The following is a 21,739-nucleotide window of genomic DNA, read 5'->3' as shown; positions in this document are numbered from 1 at the left end:
TCGAACTTAAACACTGCTTAATCATGTTTGGTTTTTACCACAGAGAACAGGATTAAAAACTGGCTGTTCATACAGTTAAGAATAGTTTTCGATAATTGTTTTCGGAACAGTATTAAGAGGCTTTCATAAATTCGTAAGCGAACTGTTCGTCAAATTTCAAACGTAACGTTTTTTTCCCCATACATGCTCCATCAAGTCTTGCCCGTGCTGTGGTCTCTTTGTTTAGTTTCTGTTATCCCCCTGGTTGATTTGAGGTCAAAAGAAAACCCGGCGCCAGGGAATTGTATGGTGGCCGAGAACTGCCAATAGAAAAATCCGCATTTTTGAAAGAAAATTGTTTTCTTTTTTATTTTGATTTACATTTTTTTTTTATTTTTCAATTTATTTTTTTATTTTTAAAATAGAGTGAAAGTAAAATCAATTGAAATAAAAATAAAATAAAATAAAACCAAAGTAAAATAAAATAAAACCAAAGTAAAATAAAATGAAATTATTCGACCCAGCCGAGAGCTGCCACTACCAGCATGCATTGCGTGCATCGTAAAGATCCAAAATGGCGGGAATATAGTGACTGTTCTCCCGGGCTGTTTTCGAAAATGGCGGATAGCAGGGTTTCATCGTGGAAAGAAGACGATCTCCTTAAAGGTGCACTGCAGAAGTATGTCAAACAAGGCCTCAAACGCGAAGAAGCGATCGATTTTTTACGGAGAGACTTTCCTCAATACGCCTGGAAGGACCAGGAAAGCTATTGGGATATAGAAGCATGCACAAGAAAATAAGACAAAAATATGACTTGTTAGTTACGCGAGATCAAGTGTACGATGTGATGTCTGATCTCGACCCCGATGGACTTGCTGCTCGCGGAGGCGTTGGAGCTAAGAAGGCAAGGCGAAAGAAAGGAAACTTCTCTTCGAAAGGACCAAACTGGGTCCACTCCCTGGACGGTCATGATAAATAAATGGGTTTCCAAAATTCCACATTTCCGATTGCTATTTATGGCTGCTATACAACCTTTAAGTCCGGTATTTGGGCAAGAGTCTTGCACGATGGGCCCTGTTCTCCTGCTAAGATATCACATACGAGATTCTTTCCGATTTTTTGTAGAAAATGCCTCTCACAAGCGCTCTTGATATTACCAATGGTCAATTCCTCAGTTTCGTCGAAGGGAACAAACTCTCTTGGCCCAATCCTTGTATACTTTTGGGCCTTTCCAGAAACTTCTGCTGACAAACGTTGAACTGTCAGTTCATCTTTCCTTCGATGGTCCTTGGGCTGGTTTTTTTTGGTACGCTTTGCTTTAACTTTTTCATTGAGCCTCTTCCATGCATCGGCCATGATGAACTCGAGCGTGTGACAGTAACGCACGCAATGCATGCTGGTAGTGGCAGCTCTCGGCTGGGTCGAATAATTTCATTTTATTTTACTTTGGTTTTATTTTATTTTACTTTGGTTTTATTTTATTTTACTTTGGTTTTATTTTATTTTATTTTTATTTCAATTGATTTTACTTTCACTCTATTTTAAAAATAAAAAAATAAATTGAAAAATAAAAAAAAATGTCAATCAAAATAAAAAAGAAAACAATTTTCTTTCAAAAATGCGGATTTTTCTATTGGCAGTTCTCGGCCACCATAGGAATTGCAATACTCTTCTGAATATTAACACTGTATTTGATTTGATAGGTGAACAATCTTAGACAAAGTTAGGGAAACAAATGGAACAACGCCAATGTTATGATTACAAGCTATCAGTTGTAAGATTCAAGCATCTATTTCTGATAATAGAAAAAGTCCTACTTTATGTTCGCTTGGAATTGTCACCTTCCGAGGTCCTCAAGTTAAACTACTGACAAAGATACAAATAAAAATTTGTATCTTTAACTCACTCACTCCCACGTTACCGCTAATCAGCAGTGTTCGCGCTAATTCAGCTCATCCAGAAAACAAATACAATATTTTTAGCTCTAAGTCGGTGCTTCACGAACTACTGACATAACAAGAGTTCGTTTGATATTCAGACACGTAACCTCTTATTCGCGTGCACAATTTGAGTACAGCCGAAACGAGTCAGTTGTTATCGAGACTATTTCTAACAGAGGGGAAGTGATAAGTTTTTCGCAATTGAAATTTTTTATTTGCATTGAAAAGGTCTGAAAGAAGACGTGAAGTAAAGCCCGGACGGGGCTTGTCATCCAAAAATATTGATATTCAATTTCTTTTCGGAGAGTTTAAATTCGTTTGACAGGTTCTTTGGTTTGTTGATACTAAGTGTTAGCTTGTGAATCGCCTTTCACCCTCCTCCCCCCTCCCTCCCCCCCCCCTCACTCATCCTTTATAATTATTATAAAACGGAATTGAAAGGGTCCTGAGGTAAACAGTCTGGTGAAAGGGGGGGGAGGGGGATCGAGGGCGCAAGTCATGCATGTACGAACATGTACGAATGACACTTGATTACATGAAAAAGTAGCTTCACCTCACAATCAAAGAATGAGAAATAAATATAAGAATAAGAAACAAATTCTCCATTAAAGCCAACCTCAAAATTGCGGAACATCAACGTGTTTTGGTAAAACGGTCGTCTTTATTTTATGCTCAAGTGTGGGTGAACGAGGAATGCGTGTAAACAGTTGGTAAAGAGTAGCTTCCTCATACATCGCACTCATACGGACATAATTAAACCAGAATAAAACAACACATGAAGGACATCTTCCTCTGTTTTCATTCAAATTATAGGCCATTGACATGCATTAGGTATAATCGAGTTTCACCAACCAACTAGTTCCCAAGGAAATTAATTCAGTTGTGACAACCACTGAGAACCTTATAATCAGACAAAGGAGGTGATGTATTTGAACAAAAATTAAACTGCAGCTGTCTTATTTCGCCCAATGTTTCCTTTAAGGAGGAAAAACTTATTGTAGCTGTTCGCTGGAATTCCATGCTGTCTGTATTCTACTGTTTCGTTCTCACCGTTTTGGCTTCCTTAATACCAGAAGGACGAGGTAGGATTTTCCTATACCCAATTCACACCAATGCTTAAACTTGTTTTAAAGCTGTTTTGTTAAACATGGTTGAAAATCGTCTTCTCCTTAGCAGCTGCTTAAACCAATGTTTTTCAACTCCAAATTTAGCAGAATGAAAATAAAAATTAGCGATTACTTGAAACCTATGGAAAATTCAGTTATTCACATCTCTGTTTTAATTTAACCCGGCTGATGTTGTGAATGGGGTATTATTTGTTGTCTAGGAACTATTTAAAAGTTTTCTTAATCATCATATAACTTTTTTATTATCTTTATCTACATAACTAAGTCTTGAAATATTCACATAAGCATCTCCTATTAGCACTTAATACAATAATTATTTCATTCATCTACATACCTGGAGTGGCATGAGACAACCACATATTTCAAAGGAGGTTTTTATTTTATTTTGCAATATTTTTTGAAAATGACAAAATTCAAATATGTAAAATTTTAGGGAACATGGTTTCTGGGCTGAGCCAAAAGGGAAGGTTTACTTTGAATAAACAGTCACTGTCTCTACAATGTTGTCCGTGAACCACGTTTAATTTTTTACTTTTTGAGGGTACACAATGGATAAAATATCTACTGGCAGATCTTGAAAAAAATGAGTGCCTTAATTTTCGCGCTGTACTCTGTTTGGCACAGTTCGGCTTCAAAGTTGATGTAAAGGCTGGTTCCGTTTTTCATTAAACGTAAATCGAGGGATTCATGTACTTGAATGAGTGGGCAGATGAAAGGAAAAAGTTATTACCGATCCACCGCAGAAAGAAAGTTATTACCGATCGAAAGAAAAAGGAAGTTTAGAATTAGCATGCGGAACAATTTCACTTCACCCAACCAAAACAGGTGATTTCAACAGAAAAATTTGTTCAACAAACTTCACTCAGTCTCATGTAATCGTAACGGAGACTGATGGCAATGATCGAGTCATTGAGTTCCTTAGGATATTTTAGGTTCAAAAGTATACTTTCAGCCTTTATAGTGTACGATCCAGTACGAGTGTGTAGTCATGAAGATATTACACCGAAGCCGAAACAAATTAGACGAATGACCGCCTCTACACCGGGAAAAGTGAATTGTCGGCGGTATCTCTACTCGATCAATTTCTCGTCCGCTCATTCAATCAAAATTGCCCAGACCTTGAAAAGCTCATAATTTCCCAAAACTTTCAAGTCCATTTACATTACTTTCAGCTCTCATTTTCCCTGCACCCCATTTCCAGAACCACCCGTAAAATGGAAGAATTTTCTCCTCCAGTCATTTTCTCAATAATTTATTTTGAAGGCTAAATGTTTTTATCTTGCGATAAGTCTTTAAAAAAGGGAATAACAGAAGAGCGGGGTGGTTGGAGGTCCTGTTGTTCTAATTATCCAATGTTCTTAGTCAGCCTTGAGAAAAAAAAGTTTACTCACTGATGTCTATGAATTTCGTTTTTCAGGAAAAATGCTGTGGATATTTCAATATTTTCTTGCCTGTGTTTCGGTCACCAACCTTGTAACCGCTGAGGATCAATGCAGGATAGAAATTAACATTCGTGGCATGGCTCTCAAAGGTTTCGTTTTCAAGAGGATGACAGTAGCAGCTCCTCATATCTGTGATATCTTATGTGAAAGAGAAATCACCTGCCAGAGCTATAATTTCAACAGAAAAGAACAGATCTGTGAATTAAACAACCGCACAAAGGACGCAAGACCCGAGAATTTCCGCTCGGATCCAGCGTGGTTTTATATTCGCCGTTTGAACGGAAGAGGTAACTATTCTACTAATAATGTTGGATGATAATTATCAATATTTTGGTCATACGCTCGACTTTGCTCACAGTCCACGTTTTCTGATCTCCCACGCTCATCGGTATTGATTTTTCTACCATTTCTCAATTCTAATAATGAACGTTATTAGTTCTATCCCTTTTCTTTGTAGTTGCTTTGTAGTTTCCCACCAAAAGCGTAGCTCCAAGTTCTGCCGACAGACACAGAACCCACAATTCCTCCATTCCCTCTGACGAAGGGCTAACGCTCGAAACATCTGTTTTGAAACTCTGAACAGTGGTTAACTTACGTTATCAAGTCAGTTGATATCACCAAATTACCTTGTTATACTCTCCCACCGATGCAGCACCACAGTTTCTTTAGAAACTTACCCCCTTTATTCAGTTTAACTTTTAGTTAACTTCTTACAGAACAGCTTGTGTGATGCATGTGTGAAATGGTGACAACAAATTATTTACGTATTTATTCTTTAAAATGATACAAAAGCTTAGGGTAAGGAGATAAAAAAGCTGGTGGCTCTAAAGGAAGGGTTTAAAAGTGAGGGGGCCCACTTCCCAAGAGAAGGGTGCTTGACAGAGCGTTTAATTTAACACATTCAAAGGCGAGAATTGAGTGAATGAAATTAGATCCTCCTTCTAATTCTCTTGTGTTTTTCACTCTCGGCTTTCGACTTGTGCACTTACATATACTTTATTTTCAACATCTCTACTACCCATGTCAGCTCCCTTGGGTTCGATACCGGAGTTACCAGCACGTTCATGCCGAGAAATAAAAGCAAGCGAAGGAAAAAACACTGCAAGCAACAAATACTGGCTGGATCCATCTGGCACAGGGAAGGCAGTTTTGGTTTACTGTGATATGAATTTGGAAGGTAAATCATCATTACGTCACTGTTAGTTTCACTTTCTGTTTGAACTGTAGATTATTTCAATTGCGTCCCTGTTTCTTTAAGATATTAGTAATTACTACAGTCCTGAAACCATACCATTGCATAGTTTCGGATTTATATATTCAATTTTTTTCATAAAAAAGCCAAATAGGGCAAAAATACACACATAGGGACACGCCTAAACCAAAATACACTTTGATAAAACTTTGACCAAGATTCTTACTTCAATATTTTAGTTATAAAGCAATTGTATTATTTGTTCAGAGACAATTGAATCTTCTTCTGCATGTTATGCAAGACTATTTTTCTGCTAAATTAATCGGGGTGGGTTCATTACTGTACATGTAAGGAGGGATACCTTGGCGATGGACGCTCGTGTTCAGGTACATTGCCATTAATTTAGGCGATGTTCATGCGAATATCTTGATAGCTTATCTTTTCGGCTTACTGAGAGAGTAGTCAAATGACTTATCGAAATGATATGCATTTATTCGATTGGGGGATGGGAGGGAAAAGAGGGAGTGTAATGAGTTTGGCAAAAACTATGAAATGTTTTGCGACAACTAAGAAGTGTTTTGCGACAACTAAGAAGTGTTTTGCGACAACTAAGAAATGTTTTGTGACAACTAAGAAGTGTTTTGTGACTACTAAGAAGTGTTTTACGACAACTAAGAAGTGTTTTGCGACAACTAAGAAGTGTTTTGTGACTACTAAGAAGTGTTTTGTGACAACTAAGAAGTGTTTTGTGACAACTAAGAAGTGTTTTGCGACAACTAAGAAGTGTTTTGTGACAACTAAGAAGTGTTTTGTGACAACTAAGAAGTGTTTTGCGACAACTAAGAAGTGTTTTGTGACAACTAAGAAGTGTTTTGTGACAACTAAGAAGTGTTTTGCGACAACTAAGAAGTGTTTCGCGACAACTAAGAAGTGTTTTGCGACAACTTAGATGTATTTTTCGACAACTAAAAAGAGTTTGGCAACAACTAAGAAATGTTTTGTGACAACTTAGATGTATTTTTCGACAACTTAAAAGAGTTTGGCATTAACTAAGAGTGTTTTGTGACATCTAAGAAGTGGTTTTGTGACAGCTGATTGCGACAACTAAGGAGGGTTTCGCAATGACTGAGGAGAGTTTGGCGAAAGGTAAGAAGGGTTTGGCGATAACTAGGAAATGAGACAAATAATTGCGACAACTAAGGAGGGTTTGGCGACGAATAAGGGTTTGGCGACAGGTAAGAAGGGTTCGGTAACAACTGAGCAGAGTTTGGCGACAATTAAGGAGGGTTTTCTGACAAATAATGAGAGTCTGGCGACGACTAAGAAGAGTGGAACGACAACTTAGCAGTGTTTGGCGACAACTAAGGAGGGTTTCGTCACAACTGAAGGCAGGTTCCAAATCAATCGAGAAAGACTGTTTAAAGAAACAGTCTACCTACTCGCCGTCCATAACTTCCTCAGTATACACCGTTGCATCCACAAGATAAGCATGGTACCCACGCACGCTTGCCTGAACATAGAATTCGTATCCATCTGCCATTTTATAGTTTGATTTGTGCAGAAAGCTGACTTTCCTAAAGAGGTATTCAAGATGGAAGCTTTACTTTCCCTAATTTTCAAGAAAACGGTTGTACAGCAAAACAGTTATTGTCTCTAGGACAATAGACGCACAAGGTGGTATGGGATACATTACTGCATTGACTTTTGTGTTCCTCAATTTTGATGAATTGTGGAGGATGAATCCTACTTTATTCGATTTTGGTTTACGAAAATCGGTAGAGTTGAAGGATGGCAGAGTGTACGTCATTACGTCGAAATTGGAAAAGACAGTTAAACTGAGCAGCGCCAAAGTTAAATGCAAACACTGCGACAGATGGTTCAAAGTTTAACAAAATCTGGACAGCTGCGTACAATTCAAGCACCCGGCCTCTGCCACACAGAACTCGAACAGCATCAGCTCAGCATCTAGAGATACATTGACTATTTTTGTAAACATAAACAACCACTCAGGTGAAACAAACATGCAGAGAATGGCTGAGAGTCAACAGCTTGAGGATGTGCCGCGTGAATCGGCCGGTGTTGCCCAAGGTCCAATTCAAAGGCGTAGCAATAATCGAAGGGGAAGTCGAAAGTCCTACACTGTCGATTTCATAAAGGAAACACTGGATCTTTTGGATTCACTGAAATCATCAACTAATAAATAAAAAACAGTTGCAAAGCAACAAGGAGTCAACAGATCGCTGGTGCCTAAGTGGGAAAAAAACAGAAGCAAAATTCTTGCAGAACTGACTCTGACTCTTGCAGAACTGACTCTGACCATGACGAATAAGAGACAAAGGAGGAGGATCACTGGGAACAGATCCAGACGCACTGATAAATATCCTCTGGCTTCCAATCCTTTACCTGCCGAGTCAGCCAGCAGGAAGCAAAGTGTCCAAACTTTAGTTAAAAAGAAATGAAATCTAAAATCGAAGCATTCTATGGCGCAAGAAGAAGCTGCAAAATTTAAAGAAAGCAGCAAGTGGTTCCAAAGATTCAAGAAAAGACACACCATAATACTGAGGAGAAGGACCAACAAGAAAAAAAGTCTGGACAGATGATGGCCGGGATACGATCCAGAAATTCCACAGGGATTTGAGGAAAGCCTTGAAAACACAAAGGAGAAGCAACAAGTCCTATACAGTTGACCCAAAGTATGGAAGATGGATACCTAAAAATACATACAATATCGACCAGGTAGGTTCCTGTCCCATTTGTAAATGAGCAAGATAAAACCTGCGACACATTGGGTGCTAAGGAAGTGTGCGTGTCACAACCATCTTCTGGTTTAGATAAACGACAGGCTACTCTACAACTTTGTATTGGGGCTGACGGGGAACAAAACGTGAAGCCAGCTCTTATCTTCAGAGGAAAAGGGCGTGTGGCAACTGAGGAGAAAGAAAAGTATGACAAGAAGGTTGATGTGTATTTCCAGCAAGATGTTTGGAAGGATGAAGAAATTAACTTACAGTGGGTCCAGGGTACACTTATTCCAGGAATTGGGAATGACAAAGAAGAAATAAATTCTATTTGCAGACAATGTCGGCTTCCAAAAAAATCAACATGAAAACATGAAATCAGATCAACACTACAGTTTACATGCTGCCTGAAAACCACACCGACAAAATCCAACCCATTGATGCAGGACGTGGTCGGTTGATGAAAGGTAAAATTGGTGCAACAATGGAAACATGGCTGGAAGAGGAGAAAAATCTCGATAAATGGCAGGATAGACTTTCAGCAAAGGATCTTAATAACCCAATGGACTGGGGGAGCGTGGAGTGAGTTAAGTAACGATGAGACCTTTTCTCAAGAAAGTGTTTGAGAAAATGGCTCAAACCCCCAAGGTTTCGAAAGATATCAGATTTTAATGGATCTGATAATTGGACTGGAAATTTAAGAAACTGGATGCTGACATTTTGCTCTCTCAGTTTGCTTGTAGGATTGGGGACCAGTCAATAGTTACATGGAAGGAGGGAAGGGGAAGGGAGGGGGGCTGGTGCATTTTGAATTTGCTTGATTTTTGCTGAGTTTCGAGTTTTTTATCACCAGAACTGCTTCCCCTCCCCTAATATAATATTATTGCCTTGATTATAATGCAGTTAAGGTTATTTCCATCTATGAATTAATTAAAATGTTGTGCTTGCACATTGATTTCATCTGTTGGTAGTCTATGCGGTATTTAATTTTTAGAAACAATTTTAAGAACACCTTAAGAACATTTTCAAGCTGGTTTTGCAGAAACACCCGATATATAAGAACAAAATCAGCCTGAACCCGCAAAACACGTTTTCTTTTAAGCGGGTTTTTACAGAATTGGCAAAGCCCAAAGTAACTAACAATTTCTTATTAGCGTCATAACTTTTATTTTTATTGCATGTGTTTTACGAAGGATTTACAGCTGTTTTTACAAATCTTGGTAAGAGTGGAAGAAAGGGTCCAGACTCAGTTGGCAGTCACTACACGGGTCAGGATCATGACGGACAAGTTACAGTGTCCGGCGGTATTCAACTGTGGACTGTGCCGCACACTGGTGAATACAGAATAGAAACAATAGGAGCCTCAGGGGGGTACAGTGAGGACAGTGTCATCAATGGAGGGAGAGGGGCGCGGATGATTGGAAACTTTATGTTGACCAAAGATGAGATCATTCGTATACTTGTTGGCCAAAGAGGGGAAAAAGAGTATTATAACAAAGAAACTGGCTCAGGCGGAGGAGGTACATTTGTAGTAAGAGGAGACAACAAGCCTTTGATCATAGCCGGAGGTGGAGGAGGAGTTGCTAAAATGACAGAACAACATTCAGGATGTGATGCGTCCATAAACACAACAGGAAATGCAGGGTATAACTCGCCACCCCTGTCTGGAGGAAGTAACGGAAATGGAGGACAAACTGATAAACCGCACTCTGGTAGGTGAAGAATTTCCTATTTATAAATATTGAATTATATTTTTTTGTATTCTACTGCCATCCATCAGTATTTCGAACAAAGAGGTGGTACTGGTCGCTCAAATTTGGATTTTTTTCAGAATTACTAAAAGCCATGATCTGTTGAGTTGCTAAGGTCAATTGTAAATCTCTTGATTTTAGGTGGTGGTGGTGGCGGCTTTTACAGTAATGGAGAAGACTCAGAGATTTCTGGTGGAGGGGGAAAGGGAGGTAAAGGATTTCTAACCGGGGGAGAGGGGGGAGTTGCTAAGGGTGGGTTCGGAGGTGGGGGTGGATATCGTGAATTCCATGAGTTACCTGGGGGAGGGGGAGGGTATTCTGGGGGAAGTGGAGGTGCGAATAGAAATATTTCCTGTGGGGGAGGGGGAGGTTCTTTCAACAACGGAACAAATCAGCAAAATGAATGTTGTTATAATACTGCTGGACATGGTAGAGTGATCATAACATTTCTTCACTGAAATGCATGGCAGCACTTTGCTTAGCTTGTAGTGGTAATTCTGTTTTGAAGCACTAATTGATGTTTGTTTTTAAACTCAATAGTTTAACTTTTTTAGGTCCTTATTTAGATTTTGTTATTAAGCCGTGTTTAGGTTGAGGGTAGAATTAAAATTCACGAACAGAATTTGCTAGAATAGGTGTGTTCGTGAGTTTTTACTGACTTTTTAAATTTGTCGACAGCAAAAGCTGTAATTTTTGTTCTTTTTCTAGCTCTTTTCGGAGCAATAAATCAGATGTTTTGGACTGTTCATACAGTTCTGTATTCATCACTTAAGTTCAGTGGACTCAATTTTAGGCAAAGTTTAGGGCTTGAGACGAATTATAAATTTTTTGGCTATGGACAAAGTTGCTTATCTGATTGTAAACAATTTGAGATCAACGTAAGAGCACGTTGCACTTCAAGAAATAGTGGCTTCTCAAAATCTACATGTAGAGATTAGAGGAGGTTCACTCCCAGAGGTTCACTCCCAGAGGTTCACTCCCAGAGGTTCACTCCCAGAGGTTCACTCCCAGAGGTTCACTCCCAGAGGTTCACTCCTTGAGGTTCACTCCCAGAGGTTCACTCCCAGAGGTTCACTCCCAGAGTTTCACTCCCAGAGGTTTAATTAAACATGGCTTGTACGTTCTTAGTTGTATCATGCACGAATATTTAGGTGAGAGAAAACAGTGAACAACAAATTATCCCAGCTCTTTATTCACACAAATTCTTGCACGTTAAAAGCATACAATATTGGGGTGAGGCAAGATGATAGTTTATAATTGCCAAGGTGAGGAGAATGTTAGCCACAAATTACTTCCGTTTATAGAATAAAGAAGATACAAATGCCAGAATTGTTTAGATTTTAAATAGCGGGCATGGTGGGAAGTTTGTGATAATTAGTCAATTAATAACATATGGGTAATAGAGACTAAGTAATAATTTTGTAGAGAAACAGTTGTGAAGTCAGCCCTTTATATCCTTATGTATCTAATTTCGATGAAAACATAATTAACAATGTAAAGGTCCATTATGCAGTCAATCATTTTTTTTTTCTGGATCAGCTCATAACCAAAATCGATTTTCACTGATGATACAGCCCGTGTGACTCTGCTTCTTCAACTTTTTTTTTCCCGTTGACCTTTTAAATTTTGTTGCGCATGACACTGACTTTGGGCGATGGCGCATTCAAGGTTACTCAAAACTTTATTTACCTGTAATATTTTTGTTTTATGCTAACATCTGGAATATCTTCTCAGGAGGCTCTTGTGCTCTTTCACTAAAAGTGGAGTAAAGCGCTGTAATTTTCACGTAGTTGGAAATAACGGTTCGGCTTAATAACAAAACTTAATTAATAATAAAGTTTATTGAGGACATTGTTTGCTAGTTGATTGACTTAAAGTTCCTAGTTTCTGGTGAAACTCAATAAACTGATATCTGGCTGTCAGTATTTCATTCGTGTTTGCTAGTTAAACCTAAATTATTAAGTCACATCAACTGAGAGTAAGGTAAATTTGCGAAAGAACGAAAAAGTATCCATGTATCTTACAGGAAAAAAGTTCGTGAATCCCCCAACTTTACTTATCATTTTACTTGTCTTTGTTGTCTTTTTCGCAAAACTGAAGGTCTTTGCAGGGTAATCGAAAATTGTATGATGCATGAATATTTGGGTGGAAAAACAGTGAACTACAAATTATTTTCTGCGACAGCTTTGAATAGAAGGACATTCCTAAAGACGGCTATAAAAAGCGATGCGAATTGTTTGAAGATTTCCAACGCTGTTTCTGGTTGGACTTCTGATTGAGCAATCGGAAGATATTAACTGAATAATTTACGCGCACTCCTCATAAGACATTAGTCGCTCATTATAAGTGTCTCTTTTACTGAACTCATCCTTGTAGATACGGCTAATTATTCACTGGCACAAAATGAAAACAATTGAATCGAGACAGTTGCGATATGGTGACAACTTCCATGCAGCAGAAACGATGAATGCTTTACCATGAAAATTTCACAAGTAGTGAAATATGACGTGAAGTGAAGCCTGGACGGGGCTCTTCATCCGATAAAATCAAAATTCAATTTCTAATAACGCATAATTCTTCAGATAAATAAATGGGTTAGTTTCCAAAGAAACTGGTGTTGCGTCGGTGGGAGATTATAACAGGGTAATTTGGTATTATCAACCGAGTTGATAACGTGAATTGGCCACCGTAAAAAGTTAAAAAGCTGACGTTTCGAGCGTTAATCCTTCGTCAGAGCGAGTGGATGAACTGTTGGTTGTGTGTTTTTATATGCAGAAAATTGAGCTACGCTATTGGTGGGAATATGGTGACAAGAAGACAAGAATAAATTAGTTGAATGAAAGGCGCTCGCCTAGATGTAGGGAAAGGCTCCAAACTGCCATATGCTGCTTAGAATGATTAGGGGGATTAAAGTGTGACTGGTTTGAATACGTCCTTGTCATTTCTTTAAATTTCTGTTCCAAATGTATTGAAATGAATGCGTTTTGAAGCTTTGTTTTTAAAAAACCAGCCACTGCAAAACCTATTTTAATCAGCGCTTGTATTGATCATTTCCATGCGGTTTTCCTATTCCGGTTACAGGCCCCCTCGGACATAAGCCCCTCCGTCTCTAAACCCCGGCTTCTAAAACCCCTTACGAAGTTGTACAAGCCTCAGGGCTTATAAGCAGCAGTTTACGGTAAAGGGCAATTAACTTCCTGATTTATTCAGACAGAACGCCATTAATACGCATTAAGTATAATCAAGTTTCACCAACCCACAAGACCCCAGAAGGAACTAATTAATTCAGCTATGACAACTACTGACAACCACATAAATAAACAAAGAAGGTGCCCCAATTGAACGCAGATTAAAATTCAGCTCTCTTTGTTGCCTGATTTTGCCCTTAAAAGTGTGAAACTTACAGTGGCTATTCGCTGGGATTATAACGGCTGTTTTTTTTCGAACAACATGTTAACTGTATTCAACTACTTTATTCTCGCCGTTTTGTTTTCCCTAATACCAGAAGGACGAGGTGAGATTTTCCTACAGTTATATCCTAGTTATGTCTGAGTAATATTTCAAAGTTTACCAAGGCGATACATTACTTTTTGGTCATCTTTATTGACATAACCAAGACTTAAAATATTCGCACAAGTTTCTCAGCTTCCTCTGGAATTGAATATAGCATATTATTTCATTTAAATACATAGTTGCCTGGATTAGCATACGATAACCTACGTATTTAGAAAGAAGTTTGTACATTTTTGGAGTTATTTAGTAACACAGATTTTGGATAGAACAAGTTTACAAACGAATCAAATTTTATGAAACGTTTTTTTGGAGTAAGTAAAAGCGAAAGTTTACTTCAGAAATACAAAAATACAGTCACTTTCTCTACCGAGAAGTCGGTGAACGTGTGCGAATTTTTTGACATGTTCGATTATACGCGATGGATGGGTTTGACTACTGACATATGCTCGTTTTTATTTAAAGTTGAGAGTCTACTAAATCGGCGCGACTTGTTTTAATGAAAAGTTTACACACCATTGAGACTTTTCAACTCTTGTAATGAAATCTTGTTATTCGTCATAACGAGACAAAGTATGCTGTTTTCTCAAAATTTACATGAAAATTTAAAAAAAAAAAAACCAACAGGTCTGGCTTTTTTGTACAATTTGGCTCTTGAGTTGATCTAAAGGTTGGTTCACAAAATCTGCACGGAGGACTAAAATTTGTGTATTCTTGAGAGTTGGTCGAACTAAGGCATAAGTTATTAATGATCCACCGCTGAAACGATGTTCTAACCAAACAGGTGATTCCGATAGAAAAATTTGTTCAATAAATTGTTCTCAGTCTTGGTTCATCAAAACGAAGATTGTTGACTTTCGGTCCTATAGGCAACATGATAAATCTTTTAGTTAACAAATACTGCTTTTAAGTTCTTCTAGTGAACGAAAAAAATGACAGAGACTACATTTGACCTTTTAAGATTTGTCGTACCTGTTATACTCAATTACCTCCTTATGATATGCATGCTCGAGGCTAACTTTCTGCGTGTAGCCTCCTGGTGAGTGTTGACACTGGATACAAAACTCATTTTCATTTTATATTTAGAGGTAAAAAGTAAGAACTACATAGAGCTTTCTAACTTAATAGATTTTTCTCTCCAGGTAACTGCCGCAATTTAAAGTTTACCAATTTTCATAAATCTGACTACCGGTTGGAGAATCACACGGTTCGAACTATTGAAGTTGCCGACGAGGGTCTCTGCATGTTACAATGCTACCTGGAACCTAACTGCGTTAGTTATAACTTCTGTAAGATAAAACAGGCGTCTGGAAAACACAAGTGTGATCTGAATAGTGCGACTATTGAACACGATGAAGACCTGATTAAATACGAAAGTTGTATTTACCGCGAAGCTGAGGTGAGAATGAAGTTACTAAGCCAAGAGCGTGATATTCTCCGCTCAGTTCGTTACAAGACTAAGAATCCTTTGAGATCTTACTCCACTCCTCTTTTGATTTCTTCCTCCAACCGCCCAAATTAAGGGTATAATAATTGCATGATTAAAATGTTGAAATAAAGAATTGGAAGAAGAATATATTTTATTAAAATTCAAAATGACCTCCTCTAGAGCTATTTTGATAAATTTTGAAGATTAACGCAGATTTTTCACTCGCTCTGAACATGGAACGAGAACAACATGACCTGTGTTCAACGCGAACATTTGCGTGAATAACCAACAAGCTTGCGTGGAACACAGCCATGCACGTGATGAGTAACAAAAGTACACGCAAGGAATATGATGGAAACACGTAGATTTGACAAACTTGCATAGCATTCAGAACTCGCAAACACGAATGCACGCGCAGGACATCAATATCCCTGCTAACTCGCAGAAGATAAAGACGAATATTAACAAACACCGGTTCTCTTTCTTCTCAAGAATGCTTGCGCCAAAAATTCTTGCAAGAATAATGCAACATGTCAAGCTGGGTTTACAGACAGAGATTATCAGTGTTTGTGTGCTCTTGGATCTGGATTTGAAGGTCATAACTGTGATGAGGGTAAGGAATCCGCTACAGTTTTTTTCAAGTTGAACAGAAGATAAATGCGTGACCAATTTCCTTCGCTAAAAACGTTTGCTTCAGGCTGAGAGTAACTGATGCATTTCAGGATTCTAATAAATTGCCTAAATTACTTTGGTAGTGTTGGAAGAAAATATTACTATTTTAACTCTTTATTTCCTGGCAGAGATCATTTGGTAAACTCCTTTTACAAATATAACACACACTTAAATAGGAAGGTAATGAGAATCTAGAAAATTATTAAGCAGAGAATTGGATGTAAGACCAAATTCATAGAACTAATCAACAGAGAATCGTTTTATCATCTGTTAAGACCATTAACTTTTACATTTTGGCCGTCAAAGGGTTGCCCTACTCACTGATAATCTTTTTTCAACTCCTAGTGTGAAATGGAGTGAAAACGACCTTCCACGAACGACGACTTAGCCCTTTAGGACGACCAGTTTGTTTGTCACTCTTAATTTAACTCTGATGACGGCCACCTTTCTTACGCTAGCGGCCAAAGTGGTGCGTTTTTAACACAACCACAAAATATCAAAATATTTGAGCAGCAGAGCGATATCAAATGAACTACATTTTAGTCACGCTCGCTTTGCTGTCCTAGATATAGACGAGTGTACCAATGGAACGCACAAATGTGATATGAATGCTGACTGTCACAACACCCCGGGATCTTACAAATGTACTTGTAAAGACGGATTTCAAGGAAACGGTACAGACTGTACTCAGAGTAAGTATTTGTCATTCTTTCCCATGTCTGGCTTTTAGTATTTATTTATTTATTTTTCTATTTACTTTGTAAGATCCAAATTTTTGGTTTTTGTGGTGTTGTGTCGGTGGAGGGGGGGGGGGGTGTAATAAGAAAATTTGAGTTATCAACTGACTTGATGATATAAATTGATCACTAAAAGGAGTTTCTTGAGCGTTAGCCCTTCGTCATAGCGAATGGAGGAATTGTGGGTTGTATGTGTGTGTGTGTGTGTTGATATGCAGAAAATTAGCTGCACTACCAGTAAGAACATGGTTAAGAGAGCAACAAGAAAAGCGATTCGTTGATACCGTGGGGATTAATAATGTCGCTGAATTGAAAGATAAATTTTTGTTTTAGACTTTTGTAGCTTTCTGAACCGCCTAGATGTAAGATAAGGCCACAGACTGCCATATGCTGCTTAGAATGATTTGGGAGATTGAAGTGTCAAGCAACTAGTTGGGATGCTTCGTTTTCATTCCTTTCTACGTAATGAGGGTATTCTCGAATCGCTTCCGATACACAGGGTCATCCTTAACCCCAAAGAGCGTTCTTTATGTTTTCCATTCTTTCCAAATTTCGAAAAACGCGCCGCACGGTAATCGAGCACAATCACGGCTTATTCGTCCACCTCTGACTCTTACAATTTAGCTTTCACTGGTTCGTATGTGATGTAGTCATTAGTGGAAACTGAAAAAATAAAAACCTTAGTATTCTTGCAGGAATCAAGACATTTTGAAGGTCTCTTTGACTCTGTTACTAGAATTTCATTGATACCTTTTTTTCCCTTTTCTAATCCCGCATAATTTGCAGAGAAACTTTTTCAAGCATAGTGGTTGGCAATATTCAGAATACTAAAGAACACGGTGACATTTTCATACTCGTGCGATAATTTTCAGTATTATTCGGTTCATTTCACAGGATTTAATACAGCTGTGTTTACAAATCTTGGTAAGAGCGACTCTCAGGGTCCAGACTCAGTTGGCAGTCACTACACAGGTCAGGATCATAACGGACAAGTTACAGTGTCCAGCGGTATTCAGCTGTGGAATGTGCCACACACGGGGGAATACAGAATAGAAGCAGTAGGAGCCTCAGGGGGGTACGGCCAGAACAGTGTCATCAACGGAGGGAGAGGGGCGCGGATGATTGGAAACTTTATGTTGACCAAAGATGAGATCATTAGTATACTCGTTGGTCAAAAAGGAATCAGAGGGGGTGTCAACAAAAACACTGGGGGAGGTGGTGGAGGTACATTTGTAGTGAGAGGAAACAACATTCCCTTGATCATAGCTGGAGGTGGAGGGGGAATTAAAAATATGTCGGAACAACATCCAGGATGTGATGCGTCCATAAACACAACAGGGAACGCAGGGAGCAACTCGCCATTGGGATCAGGAGGAAGCAACGGACATGGAGGAAATGCCAATGGTCAATCTCCAGGTATGCAGAGAAATTAGACAAACCCATCAATATGAACAATTCATTAGGACAGTAAAACAATTTTAAAATTAATCAGAACCCTAATTAATGGAATAATTAATTCTAACTTGGAAGTTTTTCTTTTCTTCTTAATAACATCTCTGGAGGGGCATCCAGTAATATCTTCAGTGTAAACGAATCTCGCTCGTTCAGTTTTCAAACCTCCTGCACATTATTAACTGTTCACTATCGAACTGTGATTTTGTGAAGCTAACCAGGCTTCTCATGCGCTGATTGCATAGCTGGATAAAAGAAAAGCGCTGAATTTTTAACGTTGACTTGTCGTCATAACCCTTTTTATAATTGACAAGATCTAATATCTGTATCCTTAAGCAAGATGCTTTACCCACTTTGCTTCGTCTCTCGGATAAGACGTAAAGCCGGAGGTCCCGTCTCACAACCCTTCTATATTACAAATAAATTGTGGGACGTAAAAGAACGCACGCACTGTTCGCAAAGAGTAGGGCACGTAGTGCCCGGTGTTGTGGTCTATCTCGATTTGTGCCGTCGTAGGTCTGGGTGGGTGAGGTGTGATCACAATGGACTGAAGCGGCTGCCAGAGGCGCCTTTAATATGCTGACGTCCGATCTCACCTCTCTGGTTCCTCCGCAATTCAGCCCTTGGCTGCAAGTGAGGAAATTGGCACCATTCATCTATCATCATCTATCACCATCTAATAGTGTTTTCAAAGTAAACTTCCGACTTTAAATTATGAAGTATACTTGGTTGGAAAAAAATTGCGAATTATTGTCTAATCGCTTTTCAGTTAATGATTAAAAAATTGCTTTACATAAGAGAACACTGATCATTTTTTTACATTACTGAAGGTGGTGGTGGCGGCGGCTTTTACGGTAATGGACAAGGTGCTTCGACCGGTTCTGGTCGAGGAGGTAAAGGATATGTTCAGGGAGGACGGGGTGGACATGCTAGGGGTGGGTTCGGAGGTGGTGGTGGTTTTCGTGGAGGCAACCGTGGAGCTGGAGGAGGTGGAGGTTACTCTGGGGGAAATGGTGCAGCTGATGAACAGTTCTCCTGTGGGGGAGGAGGTGGATCTTTTAACAATGGAACAAATCAGCAAAATGAATGTTGTTTCAATATCAATGAGCATGGTAGAGTGACCATCACGTTTCTTCAGTGAAATGGACATAGCAGCACTTTCCTTAACATGTAGTGAACATTATTGTGGGTGAGCACCATTTTAGCCGCAAGTAACTTTCGCTTTTTATTATGAATTGACATAGTGTCAGTACAGCTTTCAAGATTTTTAGTCCTTAGCAGGAAATTAGGACTAGTATATAAGTATCTTTATAAAGAAACTGTTAAGTCAATTATTTATTTTCTTTTGTATTTAGTTTATTACATATATTTCATAATGTTTTTCAGCTGACTGTGAAATCAATTTTCAATTTTCATAATATATGACCAGTTAGACTCAAGCAAGAAATTAGGACTAGTATGTAAGTGTCTTTATAAAGAAACTGTAAAGTCAATTATTTATTTTCTTTTGTATTTAGTTTATTATATATATTTAATAATGGTTTTGAATTGACTGTGAAATCGATTTTCAAATTTCATAATATATGACCAGTTAGACCCTTTATCTTTGTTTTTCCGGACTTTGAGTCATCTGAATTTTCCCAGATTGTATTTTGTCGAATAACACAGACTACACTTTTGCTTCCATTAGCACCGGCGACAAATTATCCTCCAAAAGGATTTTTAAATTTGTGATACGTATGGTGTCTTTTGGTTAGTGTCAACAGAAATATTTTGGTTTTGGTTTTACGCTTCGTAGTCAATTGAAAAGCGTTCGGCTTCACCTCAAGCGGTATTCTGCTAAATAAAAAACTCCGGGAGCATTGATATCAACTTTTTGATGTGGCCGTTGTTACTGTTGTGTTCCCAGATGTTGATTTATGCAGTTTTTAAAACAAATCACTTCGGATCTGGTTCCTTCTTCATTACGCAGAGGACAAGAACGGTTATATTTACCAAGGTGATGGCAAGTTGACGCAAAACCTTATCTTTATTTCTGTCAACATCTAGCCTAATAACTTTACAGCAGGCCATCGTCCTCTTTCACTTAAAGTGGAAGAGGACGACATGATTTAAATACAAAAATAACTTTAATAAATGTTTCATAACAACTAAAACACAAATATCTTGGAAATGTTAATCGCCACTAAATACAGAAAAAACTTATGGCGGCCTTTACCCAGATCAGCATAGTTTCAACCTTCAACTCTGTTTGTCAGCGATAAACAACATTAAGGCCTGTTCCAAACGTCGTGCTACTGCCGTGCCGAACTCAAATGAAATAGTAATTTCGATTTAAGCACGGCAGTAGCACGCCGTTTGAAACCATTAAGCGCGGCACGGCTGAATTAGGTTCGGCCTATATACTACAGGCCTATATACTACATACTATATACTACAGGCCTATATACTCGGCCCACGACTACAAATCTCAGAACTCTTCGGCACGACTACTTAGCGCGGCAGGCCTTGCCGTGCCGCACGGCAGTAGCACGACTTGGTTTCAAACGTTGTGCTACTGTCGCGCCGAACTCAATTCATAAATTAATTCAACGGATTTTGCATTATTTGCATACTATTACGCATGCGCACTAATAAAAAAAAAAGACAAATGGCGTCGTGGCGCAAAAATCTACCCGTTTTGCCCGAAAGCTTGAGAGAAGAGGAATCCGAGGTGACAATAGCTCCGCCGACGTTTCCCGAACTTTTTTAAAAAGATATTCACCTGCATCATTCGACAGCTATTCTCCAGATAACGACAAAGAGACTGATTCAAACGAATCTGACACAGGAGTCAGTGAACAGAGTGAGGTGTGCAGCTCGAGGAAAAAGAAGCGAAAGGGACGGAGAAGCGTATGGGAAGAGCGACATATCAATGATTTAGTAGATGTGATATGTAGTAGCGAGTACTATAAGAAGAAGTTGATTTTCACGAACACGAAAAATTCGAAGAACGCAGAAATATATGCTAATGTGCTCAAAGATTTGGGCCAGAGATATGAAGATGGTAGCTTCCCGTTTAGCGTAGATCAGCTCAGGAACAAGTTTAAGAAATGCATATCTGAGTGCAAAAAAATTGCATTGACTGTCAAGACCTCGACGGGCGTAAAAAGGGTTCAAGATGAAAAGCATCTGGGAGCCTGGTTTAATCAACTATTTCCACTGGTCCAAACAAGGGATTCATGTAACCCTGACATGGCAGTAGAGTCTTCTTCATCACTGCAGTTGTCGGACGGGGAGCCAGTGAAAAGAGCATCAGATAACAGAACCCCCACTAATGAGCAATCAAGTGACGGTCTTGACCAAGGTGACGACTCTGACAAGAAACAATTTGTGCCTATAAGGAAGGGTAGAAGAAAGAAAGTCAAATCTCAGAACTCTTCTAGCGCTTTGTCCACTGCTGTGGAGCTTTTTGAAAAAGTGGTTAATAATGACCCAACAACACAGCTGATGCATTTTTTCAAAGAGGAAAATCAGCGAGCTCGTGAGCATGAATTAAGGTTAATGGAACTCTTCATGTCACAAAGACAGCCCGCAGTTAGTTATTCTGCAGGTTCATCCTCTATCATTTTCCCAGGAAGAAGCCCCAGCCCATTTGTAGGATCTAGTCATTGTGCAGGTTCATCCTCTATGATTTCCCCAGAAAGAAGCCCCAGTCCATTTGCATACACAGCTCAAGATTTACTCTACAAGGAACCTCGACAGTGCCAGTTCTCAGAGAGTGAAGGGAC

General features: G+C 38.9%; 2 protein-coding genes across 4 annotated transcripts in view; both read left to right on the top strand.

Annotated features, from left to right (window-relative positions):
- Nucleotides 1-2,911: 2,911 nt before the first annotated feature.
- On the top strand, nt 2,912-11,216 carry LOC149039393 (uncharacterized). The gene is made up of 5 exons (XM_089185482.1): nt 2,912-3,001; nt 4,464-4,775; nt 5,516-5,665; nt 9,612-10,130; nt 10,311-11,216. The coding sequence occupies exons 1-5, from the start codon at nt 2,938-2,940 to the stop codon at nt 10,625-10,627; spliced, it is 1,362 nt and encodes a 453-aa protein (XP_089041608.1). The 5' UTR covers nt 2,912-2,937; the 3' UTR covers nt 10,628-11,216.
- Nucleotides 11,217-13,500: 2,284 nt separating this feature from the next.
- The window catches only part of LOC113674735 (uncharacterized), a 19,603-nt gene continuing 11,364 nt past the window's right edge, over nt 13,501-21,739 (top strand). The window contains exons 1-7 of one of the 3 annotated variants that reach the window (XM_089185481.1): nt 13,509-13,683; nt 14,822-15,078; nt 15,601-15,721; nt 16,347-16,472; nt 17,412-17,933; nt 18,800-19,429; nt 19,879-19,968. In XM_089185481.1, coding sequence (XP_089041607.1) covers nt 13,620-13,683; nt 14,822-15,078; nt 15,601-15,721; nt 16,347-16,472; nt 17,412-17,933; nt 18,800-19,110 — 1,401 coding nt within the window. In that variant the 5' untranslated portion in view covers nt 13,509-13,619 and the 3' untranslated portion in view covers nt 19,111-19,429; nt 19,879-19,968. Of the gene's footprint in view, nt 13,684-14,821; nt 15,079-15,600; nt 15,722-16,346; nt 16,473-17,411; nt 17,934-18,799; nt 20,245-21,739 lie in introns of all 3 variants that reach the window. The other 2 variants (XM_089185480.1, XM_089185479.1) reach the window with 2 other exon arrangements.

This window comes from Pocillopora damicornis, chromosome 10, assembly GCF_964200805.1.
Source record: "Pocillopora damicornis chromosome 10, jaPocDami1.2, whole genome shotgun sequence".
NCBI classification, from domain to species: Eukaryota; Metazoa; Cnidaria; class Anthozoa; order Scleractinia; family Pocilloporidae; genus Pocillopora; species Pocillopora damicornis.
This window is presented reverse-complemented; position numbering and strand designations above follow the sequence as displayed.